At 37.1% G+C, this 25,688-nt stretch overlaps 1 protein-coding gene across 16 annotated transcripts in view; it reads right to left on the reverse strand.

Moving 5' to 3' along the window:
* The window catches only part of LOC117412042 (membrane-associated guanylate kinase, WW and PDZ domain-containing protein 1-like), a 129,339-nt gene that overhangs the window by 31,187 nt on the left and 72,464 nt on the right, over positions 1 to 25,688 (reverse strand). For 14 of the 16 annotated variants that reach the window (XM_058988610.1, XM_058988600.1, XM_058988598.1 and 11 more), the window contains exons 3-6: positions 8,029 to 8,148; positions 4,521 to 4,727; positions 2,184 to 2,397; positions 1,750 to 1,832 (exon numbers count right to left, since the gene is read on the reverse strand). In XM_058988610.1, the coding sequence (XP_058844593.1) occupies positions 1,750 to 1,832; positions 2,184 to 2,397; positions 4,521 to 4,727; positions 8,029 to 8,148 (624 nt within the window). Of the gene's footprint in view, positions 1 to 1,749; positions 1,833 to 2,183; positions 2,398 to 4,520; positions 4,728 to 7,568; positions 7,997 to 8,028; positions 8,149 to 25,688 lie in introns of those variants that run through there. The other 2 variants (XM_058988597.1, XM_058988608.1) reach the window with 2 other exon arrangements.

Consider the following 25,688-nt stretch of genomic DNA (forward strand, 5'->3'; position numbering starts at 1 on the left):
CAAGGGAAAGGCAGCAAATGAAGGAAAGAGACAGGAAAAGAAAGACATTCATGTACAAGCACAAAGCAAGACCCACACCAGGCAAAACAGCAGCAAAGCAAGTTAGCACAATCAAACTGAAGGACTTGAAAGCTTTCTTAAACATTACATTTATTCAGATTCATTAAAATGCATTAAAAATGGCAAATCAGTCAGATATTGAATCATTTAATTATGGTATGTTTACTGTAGAAATATATTGTAAATCATTGTAAATATTGATATTGGAGACTTAAAGACAAATGAATCTGTCAAACAAAGACTTTCTACAAAGAATAACTAAGGACAGCTATGAAATCCAGCATTTATCTTTGATTATCTAAATAGTGTTTTGCCAACCTCAGTATGGTTTCAATAGGCAGAAATCAAAAAGCAATGTTAAAAACCACCATAAGATCACTATATCTTAAATACAGACTACTTCGGTGGAGCATTTGGTTTTTGAACAGTTTTACTGTTTTATTTGTAGGTATTTATTCATGCACAAAGTAATTATATTCTTCCACCGAACACCCTACAGAATAAGTAATGTGCTACATGTTAGTTGATTATATCATTCCTTTTTTATATTTTAATTACTGTATTTACTTATTCTAAAGACTAATGCTCCAGGGTATTGTAAGAAAAAATAAGTTGCTTACATTGCAAATATATAAATACAATCGTGCGCAGTCTTGTTTGCAGCACAGTGATTTTGACAATCATCTAACACTTTGACAAAGCCCATGACACCAACACCAGGCAAGAACAACACACTGCACTACTGTATTAATGGAGGTAGCAAAAATACTTTCAAGTCCACAAAAGGTTCGATTAGGTTACTTGGTTTTGTTTGTTTGTTTTTTTATTTTTTTTATTTGGAACAGAACATGTATGCATTTGTAATAATGCAGGAACAGTCCCAAACCTTATGAGAAGAACAACATAAAGCAGAACCCAAAACAACCATTTTGTTTCAGTTGGTTTAAAAGGTTACGTAACTTGACATCCCTTATTTGTCCACCTTTCCCTTAAGCTATTTATCATTTAAATAAAGTTGCTTCAAACCTCAGAAAAACTTGTTTATTAATTATTTCTTTCACACACACCCTTTTATTGCAGTCTGTTTTTTTTTTGCATGCATGCAAATGTTACACGTTTTTCAAATTAAAGGTGTATAATTGAGCACTGGTGTTAAACTTGTCAGCTGCTACAGCGTTAAAGGCGGAGCCATTTTACATTTTAGATACGTTTCCTCGCTTCAAAACAAATCCAAAACACGTCAACAGGTGGCAGCCTGCCACTGTTGGTGAGATTCCACTTTGAAAGTAATGCTGCCTAACTCTGATTACTTCATTACTGAGGTATTTGTGACACAAGGCAACCAAGCTGTTATCAATGTAATGGCTTGAAACCTCTTTGAATCTAGTGTAACACTGAATATGATTATTCTGAAGGACCAGGCTTACCTACTGCAATAATATGTTATATTGTTAAACAGTAACTATGCACCAAAATTACAAAAATGCATGCATATATATGCACGTATTTATTAATAAACTTTTGGGGAAAATTGGGCACTCACTCAAACTGAACAGAAATTATGCCCGGTGTCTGCAAAGCACAGTTCTTTTTATTTGACAATATTAAATGCAAGGAAGTGAGAATGCTGCAGCTCAAGTGTGCCCCCTAATGCTTAAAAGGGGTTTGTGTATAAAATAGTGTACATACCGTCATCTTCACATTCTTCTAGTGGTTTCTGTTGCTTTTCCAGACACCGTGGGTCTATCCAGGATGTTGTTTTTGTGTTGTGGCTGTAAAACAAAAATGGAAACGGCTTATTATTACGCCAAAACCCCTTCTGACACCAAAGCGTCACATAATGTATATATTCACCAATGAGAAAACTGAAGGCCCCACCACTAATTTGTCTAACTACTATATTTCAGCTTCCTCAAAGCAATACCCTATACACCAGGCTACTGTGATTATATACATCTGCAGCACTGAAGCCAAAGTGTTACTAATAACAAACACTGTGTAACTGCAGTGTACAGCATCAACTACTTAACATTATCTTTAAAATACAAAATAACTGGAGGTTGGTATTATATTGTAATCACTCAATATAGATGAACAGTATGACATAACAGAGTAGTACTTACTCTATAAAGTAGACCTCTCCGTTCTCTGTGTATGCCATCTCCCAGTTCTCTGGCAGAGGGCCTAGCTCGTCCTCTTCAGGAGGGTGAAGGTGTGGGTGGGGCTGCTGAGAGTTTTCCGTGATTGACACAGCGGCGTTGTTGACGCTGTACGAGGGGGCTTTCTCTCTCGGTGGTGGGTGTGTTGAGATGTGCTCGTCGTGTTCACTAGAATCTGCTGAGAAAGCATACAGTAAGCATTTAAGCCTTAACATTCCCACCACCATTAATTTGGAAACTTAAATATGTATTTATTTGCTATATTATTGATGTGAGTAAATCTCTTTTTCAGGAAAGCACAAGTCAAAAACTAGACACTGGCAAGATGTCTGTGTTTCCTAAAAGTAAATAAGCGTCACAGTCTTGATGCCTCAATGGAATGGCAATTCAATACCAAGTTTATCTCTGCAAGATCAGTGGAGCAGTTTCAGTCAGTTCGGAAGTAATCACATGTCACTGACACCTTTGCTGGCAGTCTTTGTGAGAAGCCAGGAACTGCAATGAAAGAGAATCAACAAACCCTAATGCATGTTGCCTGAAGGGCTGTACTGAAGCCATGAAAGGTTAGAGTGAAGCCCCCACTATAACTGCTCATGCATTCCCTGCGTACCTTGTTTTGTGATTATCCATTATCTACTGTATTTTTAAAAATGCATGTTAAATACATGTTTAATGTAAACGTAATTTGATTACTTAATAATAAATACATAAACTATGTAAAGTGAAAAAGTGTAGAATCAGAATTTCCTACTGTACCTTTTGTACCATTCGAATCCTACATCAATCACTGTGCCTTTTGAAGTTATCATGTATTTTTCAAGCTTGTCTCAGAACAAACCTCCCTGGTTTATAGAATTGTGCATGCGCAGCGTGTGACCTAACACAATCAGTTTCTCACTGCTCTGGTTAAAGAAACAGTGGGGGGTTCTTTTAATAGGGCAACACTTCCATCAGCCAGGAAGAAAATGGGTGTGGCTCCAATTTCAAACTTGGTCAAGCTTACACACACTACACACACAGACATAACACAAACAAATGCAATCAACTTTACATTGAAGCACGCTATTCTGATAACATTACAATAAAGTGCTTAACATCCAGGTTGATTACCTGGTCACTTCATATATAAAGGTTTATTTCCAACTAATCCCTAACATTACAAACAGTCCATGTAATGAAAATATGGTCAAAATGCAATAAAAGAACCACCAACATTAAGCCATTCTGAAGCTTTGTATATTATTAAAGCATAAATAGGGAGCATATTTGTATTCATTCTCAGACAGCAAATAATTCCATACAGCAATAAAGAGATAGAAAGCAAGATCCAAATACAGCATGGTTTTCGGAAAGGTACCAATGGCATTTTAAGGAAGGTCAAGAGGCCAAAAACAAGTTTTAATAAAGTCGTGTTTTTCTCATCTTTCTCATGACAATAATATCAAAGCTTTTAAGGCATGTTAGCAATATACACCACTTTTGCAAAAGAAAGTTTGTTCATCTTACTAGTTCTGTGACATTTTGTTGTGTTTGCACCAAAAAAACAAATTCAAAATGGACCCTAGAGTAAAAACTTTGATAAATTGGGCCAATATGTCACGTCAGCAACCCTAACCACCAAGAAGACAGTGACAAAGCATTGTCTCAGCACACACCAGGGTTGTGGTGCACAGATTACTCCAGTTCACACTGATCCATCTTTTCTTTTTTTTCTGACGAATTAGGTGCTAATGAAAGGTGCCAGACTGACATCTCTATTCATTCACAGACAAGCCAATATGCATGCACCTTATTCCTACCTTGGGAGAACTACAAACTGTGATTTGACATGCATAGACAGTTTACCAGTGTGCCCCCTTAGTGTTAGCTGTAATTGCAGTGTTGTCTCTTACTCCCCAATAAAATGGGAACTGGGCAGTGACTACTGAACCTAAGTTCACATAGAGCACTAGACTACTTCAAAATGATTACCAACAGGCTAAATATACTACTGTGGCCTAGTGTTTAAAGGCTTCATAATCCATACAATACAGTTCTGACACAAACTACCTTACACACTGGGTAAGACTTGGTTTGCTTCCTATTTAATATATCTTGCCCCACTTAGTTTATCTTTTTTAAAATGTTCATTCACCAGGAAAGCCAATGGTAACATCCCTTTTTTTCTCTTGAGGGCCCTGTGGGCAGCAGGACTCAAGTTACACAATTCAGACCACATTTATACAAAGGACAGTGACAAATGGCACAATCAGCACGTTTTGCTTTAAAACATAAAAAATGCTGTTTTAACAGCTAGTTTACCTGTAAAGCTACTATTCATTTCAAAGACTTCTTCATCATCTTCATTCTCTGTGTGGACTAGACCAGCATTTTGCATATCATTGTAAGACTTGGTTCGTTTGGGGGTTGAGTGCTGGGAGCCAGACTGGCTGTCTTGCAAAGCATCACTGGTAATCACTTTCCCACTGAGGGGCTGGCTTGGAGGCTTGGGTGTTCCATAATAGTTACCTAGGCGACAAGAGGACATTAGCATGTTAAAAAAAAAAATGGGAACACAAGTTTTATAATCACCAGGTCTTTGTGTGCAGAGGGAAAGACTGCCTTTGCTTGCTAATGTATTTAATAGTGGAAGTAACAAGCATTTGATTCCAAAGATTTTTTTTTTCAAATTATTATTCTTCATCCTGAAAATGCCACTTAGCAAGATAAGGCCTATTGTTTAGGTGCAGCAAGCATGCAATACTGAAACAATGGCCCATGCACTGAATAGCGAAACTTTACCTCATCACATTTGAATTTCAATTACTGACATGTCTAGTCACACAAGGTTATCTCAACCAACAATCTCAATTATGTTTGTGTACTGTATACACTGAAGAATAAAATCTACCTAAAAAATAAACAATTCTTCGACAATAAGAGATATATTTCTGCTACTGGCAAACCTAATAAAAACTGGATCTCTAACATAATAACTCATTCCAGGGGGAATAAAACCAGAATATTTTCAAGTTGTTACTTCAAACACATGTAGATTGTTAAACATCCTTCCAGTCTGGAAATATGAAAATGTATAACCCAGAAGAAAATGAGGTCCCCATTCAGAGCTGTCAAATAAAAACCCACACCAATTTCACATAGAAAAGCAAACCACTTGAATTCATATTCGCTGGCTGTTGTTGACATTTTGAGTTGAAGTGCTTTATTTAGTAGCATTGTTCTATTTTTCATGTAAGCTAATGGGAATGTAAATTTAACAAAATGCAATATCCAGTAAATAAAAAGATTAGTTGAGACAACAAAATGCACTGACTTCAGATGTGCAAACCCTCCTTTTTAGTGCTGGCAAGTCCTCTGTTGCTAGGTGACTAAGTATTAACTTGCTATACCTGAAGAAACACAATGGGCTGTTTTTTTTCCAGAGAGATTTACACACACATCCAATATAATCCCAGTGAACCTGTTTGATTCAGCTAGGCCTAAAAATGAAAGTCTGACATGGAGACTGAGGTATTTTCATAGGTTAATAGCTTACATATTAGAGATTGCCAGTTGATTTACAGTTGCTTCTCTGTAAACAGCTTTTGTTTGGGGATGTCATCATTGAATAATCCCACAAAGTAGACAGAAGCAGATAATGAAATTAAAGGCAACAAGTCTACAATCAGGAGGACCTGAATAAACCAGGAGGTACTAGACATGATTGCCATTTTTTATTTATTTATTATATAAACACATTTTTGGTAAGCGGTATGTGGTCAATGTTATTTTAGAAAGGTTTTTTTTAGTGTAACTGAATTATATTTACTGGGATGCTCAATTTTAGCAAAAATCTGCAATTCTCTTAGGGCTATTCACAATGCATTCAATTCTAATTTCAGTTTGTATTTTCATAAGAATAACTTCTTTTTTTTTAACCAAGCTGATCATACACCCTGTAATGATATATGAGATCTGTGTTTAAAAATTTAATGAATTAGGCTCCCATGCAACTGGACTGACAGCAGTGGAGACTGAAGACCTTTTTTTAAAAAATCTGCAACCCAGGTATAAAACACAGCCTAGACCGGTGCTGTTTGAGCTCTTCTAACCTATGAACCTTGAACGTTATCTCCAGGGAGAGTGAAAGGATAGTTCAGTCTTCAGGTTCATCCAATCGTAGGTCTGTCTGAGATACCACATCATTCAAACTGGGGTGTTTTTGTTTTATGAAGACGATGTCTGTTGTCTAGAGGCCACAAGCAATACATTGATTTAACACTGTCCCCTGTAGACATCAGTTTTACATTTGATCACCAACTGTGTTCCTGTGTTTGTTTTCTTGCAGGACACATCCTGAAAAGTGCAGTTTTTGCAAAAGGTGAAAAGGCGAAGGTCCCAAAGGATGTTTCTTTTTTTTTTTTTAAACCAAAATAGAATTAAATAATAAACCTGACAAATAGACAATAAAACCTGACAGAGTTTCTAAACGGCACTAAGCATGGAATTTTAGACAAGCTATGGCAGGGCTTCACCACTTAGAAAACATTTAGAAAAGTCAGTTAAGCCTGCCAGTGTGCTAAATGCTGCATACTGACCAAACGTCAACTCCCCAACAGCCATCAAAATAAACCACTCACATGTGTCACTGTCAAGAAAAGACAATTCATTAATAATAAATAACTTGTTGATATGCAGAAATTGGACAGAACTATGTATTAAATTAAATAATGTAATGTAGTTAATTATTGTATCAAGCAATTCTAAATTACAACATCATACCCTATACGCACTATGTGTCTTTGACCACAAGTGCACGTGATTACTACAGAAGCTGAATGCTGCTGAGTTTTTGTTTCATGTGTTTTTTTGAACACTGGTTTTTTCATGAACACTGGTACTGTTACATTCCATCACAGTTTGGGTTTCTGAGCTTGAATATTATCGAATATGATATCATACTATGTCTGAAAAAAGAGCACACAGAGTTACGTTTTGGCCAGGTTTCAATGACAGCTAGTAAAAAAAAATACTGTAAAAAACGCTGAGAACACACAATGTTGAACTATGAAATAATGTAATAAACAGGTACTTACAATGTTACCTTTGTGGAAAATGGCATGTTTAATGTGAGCATTAAGACTTCAGTTACTGTAGCTTCTGATGTTGTTTGCCTTTTAATATATAGATACTGTATAGTGCATGTAGGTTCCTTCCACCATCACAAAGCCATAAGCTACAGTAACTCTCAAATAAAACCCCTTCTTCATTTTCCTTAAGGGCTCTTTGCCTAACCATTTCCCTGTTAACAGAGCCAACGGACAAGTTGTACACACATTGCATGTAAACAATGTCTAAAGTGACAATCACCTGTCATGCACAGAAGCAAGGGGCTGATGTTGTAAAGAATGGCTGTTTCAAGTGGCAGAGGCTCCCGGGAGTATGTTGGAAAAGAGAAATGTGGCAGTAATTAGGCAATGGTAATACAAGGACTGGAGAAACATTTTCGACAGTCAGCAGAAAGCGTACTGGCCCTTGAGTTCTTAAAAAAAAAAAGAAGGAAGCAGTCACTGTAGCTAACTTGTGAAACTGCTAGCATGCTCTCTGTGGACCAAAGTAAAAACACCAGTGGAATTTGTATGTGAGCTAAATTAGAACTGAGAGTTGACATGCGGTTAGAGCGTGGACAGGATAACTTATTTTGGTTGGTTCACATAAAAAATCCATTCTCTGATCGGGTTACATATAAATAAAACGGAATGCTAAGGAATAGAGAAATGTATTGTTGGGTTTGCAGTGTGCTGGCCAGAATTCAGACTGAAAGGTTTACCTTCATATGTTCCAATTTCAAGAAGAGTTCCACTCTGTTCAAGGTTAAAAAATTCCTGCACTGTGAGAAAGTTGTAATCTACACCTGGGACTTCTCCGTCTCTAGGGGCACGGGTTGTGCCTGAAAAAAAAAATAAAAAATCAAGAACGTTAGTGGTACTAATACATTGCTATGTTATAAAACTACCAAGCAGAGTATGTGGTCATGTTGTTGTTTTACATAACGATAACTATAATACATTTTACTTCAAATATGCAATACCATAATATTATAGGAAGCTTGCTAGAATATTCGCATGTATTATTTCTTTATCCTTTACATTTAAATTTCATTTACAAACAACACAAGTCCAGCACTGTACAGTAAAAGATGTGTGTGTGTGTTCCTTCCCAATGGAAGACAAATGTCACTTCAGATGTGGATTCAGAGACCATGCCTGGGCCTGCCAGGTTTATTCTCTGTAAATTACCATAGTGAGAGTACAATGACTAGCTTCAATTATGATTCGGATGCCTTGGAGTATTTTACAATATACACTTAGAAATGTATAAAATGGTTCAGTCCATTCACTAGTCAACAAGATCGCCAGACATTCCATGCACACTCATATACAGTGCATCGAACCTCACTCTCTCACACACAATACAGCTTATCTCACACATTTATTTCAAAAACATGTTTTTTATGAATTCTTAGTAAAATGCTGTAATGTTACAGAAACATTCCAGTTAACAATAAAGATATTGAGGTTTTTAAACTAAATACAAATCTATCACGACAGTAAACATTGCCTGTGGAGGAAGCGTGCCTTTTAAAATGTTAAATTGTGAGCCTGCACAATCGAAATCTTAACAAAGACATGAGGATTGATCATGACAGAACCTACGTAACCTTTTTTGTGGGAAGGTCGCTCATTTAGAAGAAAGCCCAGGACCAGAGTGATTGTTGGCTGTGTGCTGTTCAATAAGAGCCCAGTCCTTTCTTGCAGTGACATGCGGATGGCTGGACACACGCCTGGCAGATGGCATTGCAAAATGTTTTCATAAACCATCTGGGACACAAACAATGATTACAAGCCACGCTCACTATGAATTTAGATGCGTCTCACACTACGTGTGCACCATGCGAAGGCAGCCAGATTTTGTTTACCAAGTTTCATAAATTAAAAAATGTATACTTTTTTTTTGTTTTAAGTGTCTATAGGCCATACGTCCCTTTAAGTGAACCCGCACATGCCTTTCTTTCAACGGTCTATGAAGAAACTGCATTATTCCTACAAAATTATTGAGCAATTTTACTTTTGTAAATTATTTTTGCAATTGATTAAAAAAAAATAATAAAATAATAATAATCTTATACAAGGGATAAATCCCAGATTCACAAGCAGTTTAAGGGACTACTTTAAACACTACTTTTTTTTTAATACTTAAGCATTGATTCCTAATAAACAAATTATTATATTCAAATGCATTTCAAATACATGCATGAGTTACTTTTGTCCTGTCCTCCACAGTACTTGGTCAGTGTACCTTAATCCTTTTCCAAATGACTCATCTTCTATTGGTGAGTATCACAGAAGCAGTGAGTTTGTTTATAATGCGTTGAAAGATCTTATTTTCTATTAGAAAGACAGAAAACATCTATATTGTTTTGAAATGGCGAACAGTAACCTTTCTCTTGGAGCAGCATTTATTTAACACAGTATTTATACTACAATTGTGTAAAACCTTTTATAGGAGCTTGTGGTTCTCATATACCTGGACAATGCATGTCAGGTCTCAGTTTGAGGCCCAGAGATCCAGGGAGGTTTGTGTTTGTGTGTGTCTGGTTATAATAGTATGTTAGAAAAAACCCTTAAGACTTCTGATCATCCTTCTGTACCAGAGTTAGTCTCTAAAGTTCACGACGTATGCACAAGATTGAACGCTGAATAATGGATGTGTGACATTTTCAAGTGTAACTATTGTTGCACCAGAAGTCACTTTTCATTTAAAAGTTAGACAGACTTAACATAAAATATGACATCCATTTTTCTAAAAGATCTGCTTAGGTAACATAGCACGAAATATAGTGCAAATTTGGACAGCTTTCGGTCTGTCTATCAAACAACTACTGGGGCCAGATGACACATTGTTTGGTTACAATAATCTCTATGAAAACAACAAAATGAGTCCTGCATGCAAAAATGAAAGTAGGGTTACCATGTGGCTCCAGATTAACTGGACGCTGTGAGACAGAACGGGATTTCAAACTTGCCCCTAAATTGAAATAAATGAATGCGTAAATGAACCATCCTGAGCTACAATTAATAATGGTGCTTAAATACCCGCATGCGTGTCAAATAATTGTATTATACTAAGAATGAATTGCAGCCAGTCGCTATTTTTTTCTGTTTGTTAAAATTCAATCGCCCATATTATTCTGCAAAAACAATCGCATCATCGTCTCGTTGCTCTATCGATAGATCAGCTATTCGTTCATTAAGATCTGATCAGAAGCAGCTGATCAGTGTGACTTGTTTGCTGCGCCTAAGCAATTCCACCACAGCAGGATTAATCTCAGCAAAGGTGAAGCTCATTTATACGTGAATTACTTTCAATTTAGGGGGAATTTTGAAATCCCGGTCTGTCTCAAAGCGTCCGGTTAATCTGGAGCCATATGGTAACCCTAATGAAAGTGAACGTGATTCAGGGAATTCGTGAACCTGAAAATGTCATCATGAATAGGTTAGAAAAACTGGGATGAATGGAAGGGGTTACACTTTGGTTAAGTCATGAAATATAATGCTGCCTGAAAATGTTCACAGAAGACTATACCCTATATCTTGCGCAATGTCTCTCTCAGAAAAATCATGTGTTCTGATGCAAGGCGTGAATGAGTATTATGATCAGACACAGCAGAAGGATTTACAGGCCTCTTAATTGGTACAAAGGCAGAAATGCATCCATACTTCAGCATGCCCTATATTCCATGGCGTGAGTCACACACGATAATCCCTCAGAAATGAACCTCTTGTTACTGCCGTAGATATGTCTGCATAACATTTGACTGGGTGAAAGAGATTTGAATTTTCAGTGTTATAAAGCCTTCTATTTTGAGATGTATCCACCTTGAAGTAAATAACCAAGATGGTATGAGGACAGGACCACCATTTCCACAGTATAACATGCACTCTATAAAAAAATGTATGCTTGCTGTCTTCAGGCTGTGTTATAAACTGGTTCATAGTATGCATTATATGCTGCAAATTAGGATACTGCATGCACACATAATTTTGAAAAAATGAAATTAAAATTTTTAAAAATCAAACATTAAGGAATGCACACATCTGAATAGTTAATTAATAAAGGTTGATAATGTCAGACATAACTAGAAACTAAAAATACAAGTTTTTGTGAATGTCAGAGGCTGAAAACATGTGGCAGTGAATGTCAGAGGCTGAAAACATGTGGCAGTGAAATGGTTAATTTCTACTGCATTAACCATCTAAAATGGAACTTTGACCCAATATGGCAGCCCTAATATGGCATCCAAGTCTGAAAATATAAAGTTGCAAGTTTAAATGGTTTTTAATATATTAGCAGTTGTAGTTGTGGTGACGGTGGATTTGTAAAGTTACCGTATAAGATTCATATAAATGCTGGAAAACCAGACATTTAGGTTACATGATGGATACATACACAGTTCAACTTACAATTGAACTCAACCTCAGTGCATCAAAATATTAGTCATATGAAAGCTAAAAGTATTCCCAAGGAACACTCAAATGTCTAAAGCCACTAGTGTAAGTTGAACGTTGAACCTTGAACGAAACTACCAAGATTGTATTGCTATATTCTGACAACCATGCAATCAGATAGGCCAGAATAAATTGACAGTCTTTATTTAGACTAATTACTCTGTGTTTTTATTTGTGCTTTTTAGATCATTGAGCCAAAACCATTGCTTATCCACGACATGTTTCTTAATGGGAGAAATGTTTCCACTTTCTGTGATGCGTAACACTTTCTAGATGGATAAATCATATTAATTAATATCTAGAATACTTTCTCAAAGAGAATGTGACAAGCCTGCTTGCCATTAGTAGCCATTTGCAAAAGAAGAGCAGAAAAAAGAATTATTAATGCATGATACATTTCTCTGCAACATCTGCAGGCAAGATTATTATTTTTTTTCTTTCCGATAGCCTTCCTAAATAATTGCCGACGTGTAACAGATGTTGATCCTTCAGTGCAACATCATAATGTCTTGTCAAGGTAAAGATCAATGTCCACTTGAGATCAAGCGTTACACTGAATTAGTTTACCCTGCTGCCTTGACCCTTCCTCCATAGAGGCTGTTTTAGGAAATGCCTGCAGTTGCAATCTGTATTATTTTTCTTAGGATTTACTAACAACTGTATAAATCAGATAGTCATAATTGCTTATAAACTTGCGTGAATAATGGAAATTTTGTGGAATTTTCATAACAAATTATTGTTAAAGTTGCTTTTAAGTAGTAACTGCCCCTATGATATAACTTCCTGCCTCCACTGGAGCGATTAGGACCATACTGTAACAATCTAGTAATGTGCCAATAAATAAACAAATGGACCCTTATTCACTTGGCATCACATCTATGGTGTATAACCTTGAACTGAAACAATAATCAGAGCAGTCAGGACTCATTAATGACTGGAAAAGATGTCAGGTTTCCACCAGACCCCTTATCTAAATCACTCTCCTTCCAGTTTGACACCTAAGAAAATAACTTCTTCCAAAAATAACGTTATGATGAATAAGCAGCATGATACAATCTGAGAACAAAGGCTTACTGAGTCATTTACTGCACATGGACTTGATATCAGCTCTGCCAATAAACACCACAGCCCCACTTGTTTGATAGCACACAATGAATTGTGTCGAATGAAGGGATTCGTTTTGTACTGTGGTAAGATGTACAGCAAGTTAATTATTTTGTTGTATTATGTTAGTAACTCACCAATTATGTGACACAATAAAAATATGTTTTTAGTTTAACAATCAAAATCAGGCTCAATGGATTGAATTCATTTTAAGAATGTATTCGGCATTTTAGAAAGCAGCATTTACTCAACCTCGTAAGCAGAATATCAGATCTTTAAGTGTATGATGGAGCAGACAAATCACCATTGTATTTAGCAGTGTGCTTCGTAGGGGAAACTCTACAACTCTCTAAAATTGATGTTCTGAATCAAGATCAACAACCCATTAAATCAAGACACACGTGGCTGTTCTATTTAGGATCATATGTCTTGAACTGGGCAATTCACTTGATGGGTCTCCTGCGCTTTAGAAACTTTGAGGTTTTCTTTGCACAGACCTCAAATGTGTTTGTTGGAACTCACACATTTCTTTGGCAAACCACAAACACAGCATTTCAATGCACCAGTAGAATTTGCAAATCTGATGAATAAATGGTCAAGTTATAATTTGCTGGGTTAGAAATGGAGCAGAAACTCTATTTTTGAGAGAGCGCTGCATGGTGCTTCACAGCAGACTGAATGAGTTGTTCAGTTTGAGTCTTAGCTCCACTGTCCACTGAGTTTGTTTCTCTTGACCTTGTCAGCTACCTACAATCAATCACAAAGTTTGTTTTTCTTCTTTTAAAGTTGCTTTGGTCTGCCTGCCCCTCTTCTCAAGCGCTGTGATCCGCTGGGAGCCTCCAACCACCTGTCAGTCCAGAAGGCCTGCGCCTGCCAACCACCCCAGCCACCAGCCTCACTCAAACAATGAAAAATGGGTCTGTCACATACCACACAACCTTAAAAACATTACAGCATCACTTGTTATCTTATTTTTTCCCCCATACAGTACCACTAAATCAGCACACCTAGCTGCATTTCAACAATACTTGTCGAACAAAGCAAGCTACATTAAATATAGATTTACAAAAACTAACATGTCATCTTCAGTATGTGAATATGGCACAAGATTGTGTTTCGTGAACTGAAAATCTTTTTTAATATATGTCTATCTATCTACCTACCGAATGAAAACCTGGATAGAAATGATTTTCCAAGCTTCCTAAAGTATTGGGATATCCAAGAAATAATGTAGCACAACCTACTTGTTAAAGCTTTCACAATAAAAACATGTGTCTGTGTATTTATTATGGAATATAGAGAAGCTACAGTACTTTATATCAATTTTGCACAATCAAAGGCAAACTGGTATCATAATAGGCCCCATAATATCTATTTAGCAGTTTTTATTAAAATTAAAAGTCCGGTTTAGTTCAAATACATATCATTTCAACATTCAAATCAAGAAAACTCCAAGCTATTTGCCTCAAAATAAACTATTTTATTACACTGTGTATTATTTTTTACATTAACAATAGATTGCCTAGTAATACCATCTAGTATTGGTAATGGCACTTAACCTTGGAAAAACAGCATTACTCTTAATGCATCTTACAGTAGGTGTGCATGTTTACAAAAATAAATCCGAGTTATTACCCCTCCTCACATGCACTTCAGCCGTAACACAAGAAACCTGTTTAGTCCCCGGAGAATACCTATAGTAACAACTTCCATTCCCAGTAATGTACAATGTGAAGTAATTATATGATGAAGCTGTCAGAAGTTCCTTAGTTGTATGGTAATTAACCCATATGTGATACTATTCTGTGAGAATAGCAGCGAAAACCGACAATGTTTAAATAAAATACATACTCTGCAGAACAGACGAGTACTGTAGGCCTTTCTTTTCAATGACTCTGTGAATGAACCAGTTTCAGAACCATATAGTATTGTATTGGTTATATACAGATATATTCCTAAACCCTGCAAGACTAAAGGAACAGTACGATACCACCATACAACTATAAAACCAATTCTATTGTTCGTGGGGGGTAACCGCTGCACCAAATGCAATTAAGCGTGATGAGGTGCATAAATATTCTTGTAATGCTCCAAAAGTTAGAAGATGGAAACACTAAATCATCAAATCAGCAGCTGTGTGCTCCCAGCCTCGACATCAATTGTCAGCTGCTGCCAAATAACTACTGAGCGCAGCAGCCAAATGGCTGGGATGAGAGAGAGAGCAACGGCCGCTCCGTTACCCTGAGCAAAAAGAAATTACCTAACTGGCATTTCAAACCTCTTTTCCAAACACACACTACTTTCAACCCTAAATCAGACTCCTGAAATCCCTGCGCCGTGTTGTTAGATCGCAGAATTCAGATGCAATGTCCTGGTTCGTACCCTGTGTATCTAATGGATTCCGTGGTGTTGTTCTGCTTGTATTGAGGGAGCAGCTTCTCCTTTCCAAAAAGAGTATCAGAATAAATCAACATCAACGGTGCGAGCCCGAGCTATGCAGTGATCATTCAAACCGCTGCTGCAAAAACAAAGCATCGGAGGCACAATCCCACCAGAAGGCATTTATCAAATGAGACCTGCGCAGCATTTATTGGAATTAAATTACAGGGTGGAGGTCTTCACTATATGCATACATGTATTTCTGATTCTTTTTCTTTCAGTGCGCGACAGCAATATCTTCCAGACCTGGATTACCAAAGCACTTCTTTTTATAGGAGATGGCCAAAAGGGAGTTTTTCCTCACAGTATTTTGAATTCATCTGCTGTGCTAATGTGTAGTACACCCTAAATAATAACTTCCCCATTTAGAATGAGATTTTGACCTTGAAAACCATGTTACGCAAACAACAATAGATCAGTTTAGTCCAATTGACTTGAGTTGGGTTCGGTTGCTAACTGCACACAGGGTACTCTAGCTTCTATCTTTAATGTTTACCTTTCTATTTCCTATTTTAGGTGTTGCTGAATTTAACGAGATAAAAGTATGTATTTCTTCTTCAGTCTTTGGAAGCTAACTGGATAACTACATCAATTTCTTCTCATGCACCCACACAGTTAACATTACACATATCACTGCACATCCTTACATCTTCTTGTTTTTTCTTTTTTTCTTTAAGAGTTATGGTCTTAACAACAATATCTAAAATATAAATGTGTACAGTATGTTTTTAACAAGACTGTCCCCAATTTGGAAAACATTGGCAAACTGGGAACGGTATAAATATATTGTATACCTGATCACATTCGAGGCCATGGTGACCAACAATTTTACAATACAGACACCTTATGGAACTGACTTGTACGTGATTAGATGAGCTTTTCATGTATACTATTTGGATGAAACTTTGTTTGGTCCTTATAACATTATATACCCCCTTCAGACCCCAGGGTCACAAATGTGACCATTTCACAATTTCAAATCACAGGTTTTCTCTGCAAACTGAAACAAATGTATGCTTAATATTTCTTTTGCACCAACGTAATCCACAGACTTGAAAATTCAATGAAATACACAGTTTTGATCTAAACCTTTTGGGGACTTCTATTTATAGCAACATTAACAAAGAAGATGATTTCTGCTTTGTTCTTAAAATGAAGGAGCTAAAGGCTGAAGTCCCTGAGGTTCTAGGTTTGAATTTCAGCTGTGACCTACATTGAAAACAAGAGACAAGGGCACTGCGTGTGTGTTTTTTAGGTTGAATAAATGGGGGCACACTATACTGGTGTGTGTGTTCGTGTTTGTGGGGCAATGTAAAACACATTATATTATTAATCATCAAACAAACAACTTCCCTACTGATTCAAAAACAATGTCGTGCAGCGACACCTTGCTGATAAGCCTGCCACACGTGTTATCTCAGGGTGAAGGATCAAGCAGACTCCAGTTTCATTAATACAATATAAAACCGTCTTGTTCAAGTCCTACCACCAGCACAGCACTATCTGCTATTTCTTGACAATTTACTAGCTCCTGATTGCAAAGGTGTTGTTTAACTAGAAATTATTCATATTGATCTGCAATGTTGACCTTTAATGTGGCTGGTGACATTATCTCTCATTTCAAACTCGTTGGATATCATCCTTCAAGTGACACTGCTTAAGTACAATGACAACAAGGGATACTTTTAATAAGTTCTCATCAACCTATCGGTCTGTCAACGTGGCTAGGTTTCCAAAAGGGGCCAGGGAAGATCTCAGTGTTGCAAAAGGTTCTTGAAACCCAATATGACCAATTGACAACTTCGACTTTCAAATTACACTTGCAGTGATCGTTATCTTATCAGGACACAAAATCATTTTTTTCAGCACAGTTCGTACATTGACCATTGTGATCATGCATTATAAAACAACTATTGGGTTGTTGCATCATCATTAGCCATTTTACGTATTTCTGTAAGCAAGAAGAATTTAGCAACTCTATCTAGTGTTAGATAATACCAGTGGTAGGTCTGTAATCTGTATTGATTTAACTGGTTTGATTAAGAACAGGCTGTTTAATTAAATGTTTTGGAAGGTTACCCTATACAGCAGCACTGTGATGCCAAAAGCACATCCCAGGAGGAACTCTCAAATCCTAACCCTTCTATTTTTTTTTTCAGGGTACAGTGGACAACTACGAACAGGAGTGGGATTGGAGGTTTAAAATGGCAACTATGTGGATGAACTATGATATTTGTACAACAAATGGTGGTACAATATTATTTAATTACATATGAAATATGAACAATGGAAGTGAAGTGGAAGTAAATGTTGAATGAGGTGGCACAATATCTAGAATCTCAGTGAATATGATTAATAGAGTCAAATAGCTGGATAAAATGTCAATTATTACTGGAGGGCACTCTGATAGTGGTGCTTTGGAGGATGTGTAAGGATGTCAGCCTACCTATGAAAACAGAGCATCAACGGACTCAGGTTCCAATCAGTCCAATTGCATTCCATTTAATGCGACATCTAATACATACTTGGAGAGATGTCTGTGATGTCTAACCAAAGACTGAGGGGTCGGTAAATGTAACCACACAATCCGTCAATGATTTACATTTCCACAATGCAGGATCTAGTATATTGAATGTAAGTACCAACCTTTAGTAATCAGGCACATAAGACCTAACAAGTCAAAGTGCTACAAATAGATGAAAATGATTGCAGTGTAAAACGACTCACTGGGCAATTTTAATCAGGGAAGCAGCTGCTATGATAACCTGTTTGCAAAGCGGCCATGTATCAAAACCGCTGCATACAAAGATTTGGATTCTAAGCAATGTGCTTTTTTTTTCTTTCTAGAAAATGTTACAAATAAGGAGGAAAATGTTATCTGCAATGCTAGATTTAATATTTCATGACTATGATCCACAGGGTATGCAGTGCAATTCAGACTGCTTGTACCATTGTACCACTCAATGTTTTCTGAATGCTCAATGCTGTACGACCATGAGAGAGGTTTGGCTCAGACAGAGCAGCTCTAATGTCTCCTTACCTCATGCAAATACAGTTGCCATTAGCTACAGATGCATGTTCTTCAAGCAGACCAGCTTTCTATTTCCCCCACCAAAAAACAACAGAACTTTGGATATGCGCAGCCTCCCTAATGCAGTGAGAGACAGACAAGGCCACTGGGACAACACTTATTTCACAGGATTTATATATCACAACCCCAAGCATGTGGGTGGTAGATAAGGGTTTTGTATGCACTAGATGTTCGTTATCATGGCATAATTCTGGAGCTAGAAATACATAAACGTGACGACGAACTGTCTTTGTAGGCCAGAATCTGGATTAAAAGAAAAATAAATCTATTATCAGAGAGAAATATAGGCCTATAGACAAATGAGTGAACAGGCATTAAATACCCACAGGTAATTAGTACAGCTGGCACAAATGAAATACAGCAAAGAAAGTGTGATGTATTCACCACAGCATTCCACAATGGGATGTAGAGTCTTGACGTGGAATCAGTCAGCTGGTCAATACATCTATTTTTTACAATTAGGAAGTGTAACTCCTTCTAAAATGAACATGTCACTGAAAAGGTTATTTCGGACCTAGACTATAGGCTTGAATAAGGTCAACAGATGACCCCAAGTCATTCCAATTAAACGGTCCAATTAATTCTTGTGTGGTAATCATGCCTATTGCATTACGTTGTACAAATGAAACAGTCCACATGACAGGAGGGAAGAACATGTTTATACTAGGTAAAACCACAGCCAATCAAAGTAACACTGAAAATATTTTCCTCTTACAATGTTTCTGGGCAAATGAGTTCCTTCCTAAAACCAATCCTCAGTCACAGCCTTTCCCCCCCCCCCCCCCCCCCCTTAAAAGGTACGGTATGCTGTAGCCATTTTTTTTTTTTTTTACTGGTTACCAATTTTCCTTTCTATATTTTAAATTGCTTTTCAGAAAAACTGGTTATTTGGTGAATAACATTTTGCATGTGTGTGAAAAACATGTTGGTGAGATTCAAATATGAATCCTTGACAAAATCTGATCACATCAACATAGTTTTTTATGCAAATAATCTGCAGTCACATATCAGGATTTGTGGCCAACATACACATTTTGACAGGTTGTAATACATACTGATAGGACAGATTAGTACACAGAAACTTTTAGGCAACTACAACCTGCACTGCTCTAAGCTGATTTAATAGATGTCTTTAAATCTGCCAGTCTGGACAGTACAGAGTTAAATCAGACATGCAGTAAGCTAACATTTTGAGGCTTTCCATGCTCTGTAGACTCTAGTCTAGGATGTACAACAATACATTGTCTTACAAATGCTTGCTCTTTCAAACATCTGCCACACTTAACCCCTGAAGTTCTGAATGTTTTTATGTATGAGCTGATACTATCGTCAAATAATAATGCTGTACACATTTTCTATAAAGCTATGTAGATTTAAAAAAAAATAAAAAACGCTAAATAGCTTTACAATGGTATAGTGAGAAAATAATTCATAAAATCATAGTTGAGTCACTAACAGCTAGTTCAGTTTTACAGATGGTTTATATGCAGACTCAAAGATCCCCTTGTTATGACCAGAAAGGTCTGGAAACCATATAAAATTGATCACAGAGCAGAGTCTTTATCTGCACATAAGCAGCAGACGAACAGCAAGTCTAACACAGAACACAGGCAGAAAACCATCTGTCCCATGAAAGGGTTAATCCCTCCAGACAATCTTCAATAGAGGTCTGAAATTTCAGTCTATATATTCTCAATTCAGGGCAACACCGACCCCATGGTTTTAACCACAGTGTCCCCCCGACCCCTTGTTTTCTGTAGGCACAGGGCATAGCACATATAAATAAAGAGAGAGAGAGAGAGAGAGAGAGAGAGAGAGAGAGAGAGAGCGAGAGAGAGAGCGAGAGAGAAGCACAATGAATCTCAACACAATAGGCCATCCTTCACAGCCTTTTACAGTTCTCCATTTTCTCCAGCTGAGCCACAGTTTTATTTGCGAACGTTTGAGAAATAATAGAAGGAAAGAAAAAAAAAACCTACAGGCTACACAACAAAATTCAAAGCCTAATTATCCAGAAACCTTGCAAAAAATACTATAGGTTTTTTCTCTTTCTTTCAGTAAAAGCTCCTTTACCAAAGGCAAGCAGGATGAGAAAAAAAGCTTTAAATCTTCCATTTAAAGAGCTGGAGACCCAGAAGCAGCAGAGGCAGGGAGAGGGAGAGGAGGGAGAGAGCTAGAAAAAGAGAGTGAGCCGGCATCCTGTACACCTTTCCGTATAGGAGCACTGGCTGATAATGGCCTCAAACAAGCGACAACAGACCACGGTGAGAACTGGATTACTTCATTCATTGCATCAAAAAGGAGTCCCGTTTAGAAACAGGGACAAAAAACAATGTCTCATCACCACAGCTAAATACATCAATGTTCACCGTACAATGGATCTGCATAAGCCTCACTGATGCTTTCCGTTTAATGCACCCACCCCCACTTAACCAACGAACCTCTGAAGCCAAGGAATCATTCACGACAACAAAAAATACCTCATGAAAAAATGCCTTGTACCTTCTCCTTGCTGAAATCTCCAAATCTGATACAGCACAGCAGCAGGTCTCGTGTGGGAGAATTATTCTCCTGGTTTGCCGTTCAGCCCCCCACCCAGCTTCATCCACTTGCATCTGAGCAAGCACTGGCAGCTGCCTTTTTTTTTTTTTTATCAAAGCCCACAAGCACAGCAAATTAGTCCTCCTGCCCAGCTTAGAAGCTAAGCCAATGTGAGCTACTCACACTGAAGAGCTTGTCTGAAGACAGTGTCTCTCTGCCCCTCGGTTCCCCTGGTGCACCCGCCCACCTCCACACACACACACACACACACACACACACACACACACACACATGCTCCTCTCATAAACAAGGCACTCGGATCACCCTCCCGCGGGTCATGTGACCCTGGCAATCAACACTACAAAAGCAAATGATGGGGTTCCAAAAGATTAGGCCTGAATGGGATTTAGAGATAAAGCTAGCTGGACAGGTCCTGCATGCACACAGGTCCATTGCTTGATTTTATTTACTTTACAGTCCTTCAAAATAGTACACAGTAGATTCTAAACATTTGCTTTTAATTGCTGCTCTTAAGTCATATCTAAATATGTGTTTATGGTATAGATTTTACAGTTTTGACAAAACCCAGTTTTCTATTGCATATGTAATATGAATAAAGAAATTAAACTGTAAATAGCAATCACTTATATTCATAAAGTGTTACCAAGAAACAGAGCTTATTTTTTGTAACATTGCCCTGTGTTTTTTAACAGGTATTAGAGAAAGGCAGAGAAAATTACAGGTTAGTACATGATAGTTCCTGTAAACCCTGACTGTAGAAGGCAGGGCAAGTTGAAAGTATGTGTTTAGGTATTCTCAAGACAAAAGTACATGGGTGTTTAGATTTACATAGCGACTGTTGGGTTTCTCACTTATTTATTTTCTAAATGTTTAATTTAAGCTACAGATGATGCATTTTCTTCAAGCAGACATGCTGCTTTCTATTTCCCCCTGTAAAAACAACAACAGAACTTTAGATATTTATAGCCTACATAATGCTGTCAGAGACAAGGAATTAAAAAGCATATTGTTTTTAGCTACTTTACTAAGGGAGCAACAATAAGAAAACCTTATTATAATGTCATAGTAGTGACACTAAAAGGTAGAATTGCAGCTAATGTTATTATTGCCTTAATGCTTTGTTTTAAGTAAATAAAACCTGAAACCTTTTCAGAGTATTATCAGGGATGACAATAACTGTCTATCTAACTAAACAAGTAGGTCTGTTTACAAGCTTGGAAGCAACATTGTAACCCCACCCCATTCAATCAATTGCAACTCCATCCTTTAGCAGTGTTTAATCTACTCTGGGCATCTTTAAGTGGCATAAATCATTTCTTTATGCATCTCTATTGCTATAGAGTCAACCTTGGTTAACTCGACACCCCACGGGGATGCCATTTAGTGTCATATAAGTAACAGAACTCACACGTTTACAGGACTACAGTATTTACAAGTTTATTTTTAGTTAAATGTCCTTATGAAAACGGTTGAAAGAACTGCAGTGAATTAATCAATTACAGTATACAGTACTATACAAACTCGGTACGACTCGTATAATTCGAATGAAATAAGAATTAATAAAATAACGACAGCGTTATTTTTACGAAAACAATCCAACCACAAACTGTTGACTATACTTGTACGTGTTGTATAATTTGATGGCTTAAATAGCAAAAGTTAACAAATGTACATTATACAGAATTAACTCGGTGAACAAAAACAATAATAAACAACTTACAGTTTCACACAGAAATCAAGCATTGTCGATTGTTTCGCGTGCAGAAACACCCGCTTTGAAAGTTCTGCTGATAAGCTTGTTATCCCGAATCACCTGAGCTTTAAAGCCAGTTGAACGAGAACTCATTTGTCGCTTCTCACTCATTATGAAATGACACTGTAACCAGTTGCGAATGAATGAATGAATGAATGAACGATCCATTTCCAGTCAGTCACGTGAAAAGACAGTGTCGAGTTGTCCACTAGTCTTTAATAGTTTTTATCCTTTCGGTAGGTATGGACCCGGTAGCTGAGGTATGGACAGTTACAATATGACCAATATGTTTTCTATTCTACTGGGTACAATGCTTGCACTCTTTCTACATGCACTCTTTTTGACATGTGTCACTCCTGGTGAAAAATGGTTATTTTGGTGTCTGATCCTTTGGGTATTAAAAGCAGACACTTTGCAGCTTACTTTTAGACAGGATTGTTTCTTTCCCCATGTTTCCACCTTACCTGGCTCATTAACGGCCAGACTTTAAGCTTTGCCAGCATCTCCAGAGGGAATGCCCAAAGGCTGAAAACTCAACTCCCCACTTCCTTACCTGACCGTATGACCCTATAAATAGAACATTGCTATTCATTTCTACTGGGCTGGGTGACACAGGTAATAATTGGATCACGCTGCGTCCCACCAGGCTAAGCACTGAACAGTTTTAAACTGTTCCCAATTTTATTCCAGAACTGTCACGTTTAATGTTATTCTACAAGTATATTTATCCTGTATACATGTACTTCATCAGAAAGCAGATTTTGTTTATATTGCCTAAATGTGGATCACCAGCAATACAAATTACACTTATTTACAGAAACTGCTCATGGCTTATTTTTTATGGGATACTTTGTACTATAAAACACAACTATTAATAATTAATATTCAATTGTTTGCAGATTAAAGTAAAACTGATCATTCCATTATACGGCTACCACCATCTTATGTTTGACTTGCTGGGGTATTTACAAAACATTAGGAATATGGTCTACACAGAAAATGTAGTAATGTAAACCCTGAAGTCCTTGTTCTTCAGAATGCATGACAGTGTTTTTTAATCTAAAAGAAAAGTCTTAGTCTAAAAAGGCCCAAAAGTTTATTTTTCAATGGCCTATCAAGAGGTTATAAATAATTCAGCTACTGCCTCTGTAGCTAATAGCTGTGCTCAGCTGTTACTAGACAAGATGGATGGGCAATTCAATTAAAACTGAAGAAGTTTTTCCTCTTGTTTTGCCATTACCAGGGGGTACGTACACCTTTCTGTTCCAAGTCACAATAAATAAGCTCCAGAACAGCAGAAGATTTGCAGTGAGCTGTCCATGACTGTGACCTACTGCTGCCATTCCGATGTATATACATCAGGAAAGCAAAGTCCATTCAAGCATATACACCCAGCAATTGAACCCAGGATTCGTTTTTCACCAGAGAGACTGTGCTAAGATTAGCATAGTGAACTGGCTTGAAATCTAATGGCTAATGAAATATTATGAAATGTTTTTTTCTTTGCACCATTCCAATGTAGGACTGAGCCTTTCGGCAGAACAGGGACACTGGAGAGAAATAACACACACACATCTGCCTACTACATGAACCTGTCCCTGAGGACTTTTCAATTAAGGAATACATTTTATTTTTAACAGATTGTAAAAAATCCTTATGTACATTTTTTAAATAATATACCTGTAATGGAAACATTTTTTAAAACACTTACATGATTTGGTTTGGACATCCAATTAATTTGAAATTTCTGACAAATAAAAAAAATAGCATTTCAACATTATTATTATTTATTTCTTAGCAGATGCCCTTATCCAGGGCGACTTACAATTGTTACAAGATATCACATTATTTTTACATACAATTACCCATTTATACAGTTGGGTTTTTACTGGAGCAATCTAGGTAAAGTACCTTGCTCAAGGGTACAACAGCAGTGTCCCCCACCGGGGATTGAACCCACGAACCTTTGGGCAAGAGTCCAGAGCCCTAACCACTACTCCACACTGCTGCCATGAGGTTAAGTTCACATGAGGTGTGGTTCACATTGGCACGTAGATATCAACTCTGCTATAAATGCAGTGTCATTTAATAATGACCCCTCTCCCATCCAAACAAAAACTGAGATGACAACAAAACCACAAACTAGTTATTTAACCTGTTCAGTGCCTTTGATGATAGATCTTGTCATTTTACTATCTTTTCTAATGTGTCAATGACAAGATGCCTCGATATTGTTAAAAATAAAGGTTGTAACACTGTGTAAACTACAAGAAAATTGTGTGGTTTCCTTAAAAAAAAAAGCCTCTTCCTAGTTCTGTTCAAGAATCATCCCAATTTTTTTTTCTCCTTTAGAAAAATGTATAACCCGTATAGAACATACAGAAAGTTATGGAACGAGAAAAGGCCATTCGGCCCATCAGGGCTTGTCCGTTGTTAGAAACCCTCTTTCTGTTATAAACCAACTTACTTGTACTGGGATTTGACAACACGGTTTCTGAAACTGAAGAAACAAAATAGTCAGAAACCACTGCTACAGGTTTCTAATATGCTGTGCGGAAACCTATACTGTATGTTATCACGGTTTGTAATTAATGTAGTTATGTGGTCGGAAAATGCTCAAACAAAGGTTTTAAAAGAATAACATAAAATTGCTATTTTTACTGTGGGACAGGCAAATGAGTTACCCAATAGGAATACCTTTTTCTCCAAGGTTTAAGGCTTGGTTTTCAAAGATGAATGTTCACACAGGTCCACTGTGATTTGACATTCTTGTCTGTGCAATGCTGAGCTTTAACTAGTTGGGGGTCATTTCAGGTACGTCTGATCCTCATGATACACATGATGAATGCTTAACATAATATTTAGAACAGTAAACAGGTGTATTTTGCCTCTTTGCAGATTTCTACCGACAAACACAAATTCTAATTGTACGCTATATCGATTGTGTTCATTCTTATACAATACAAATTAAT

This window comes from Acipenser ruthenus, chromosome 16, assembly GCF_902713425.1.
Source record: "Acipenser ruthenus chromosome 16, fAciRut3.2 maternal haplotype, whole genome shotgun sequence".
Lineage (NCBI taxonomy): Eukaryota > Metazoa > Chordata > Actinopteri > Acipenseriformes > Acipenseridae > Acipenser > Acipenser ruthenus.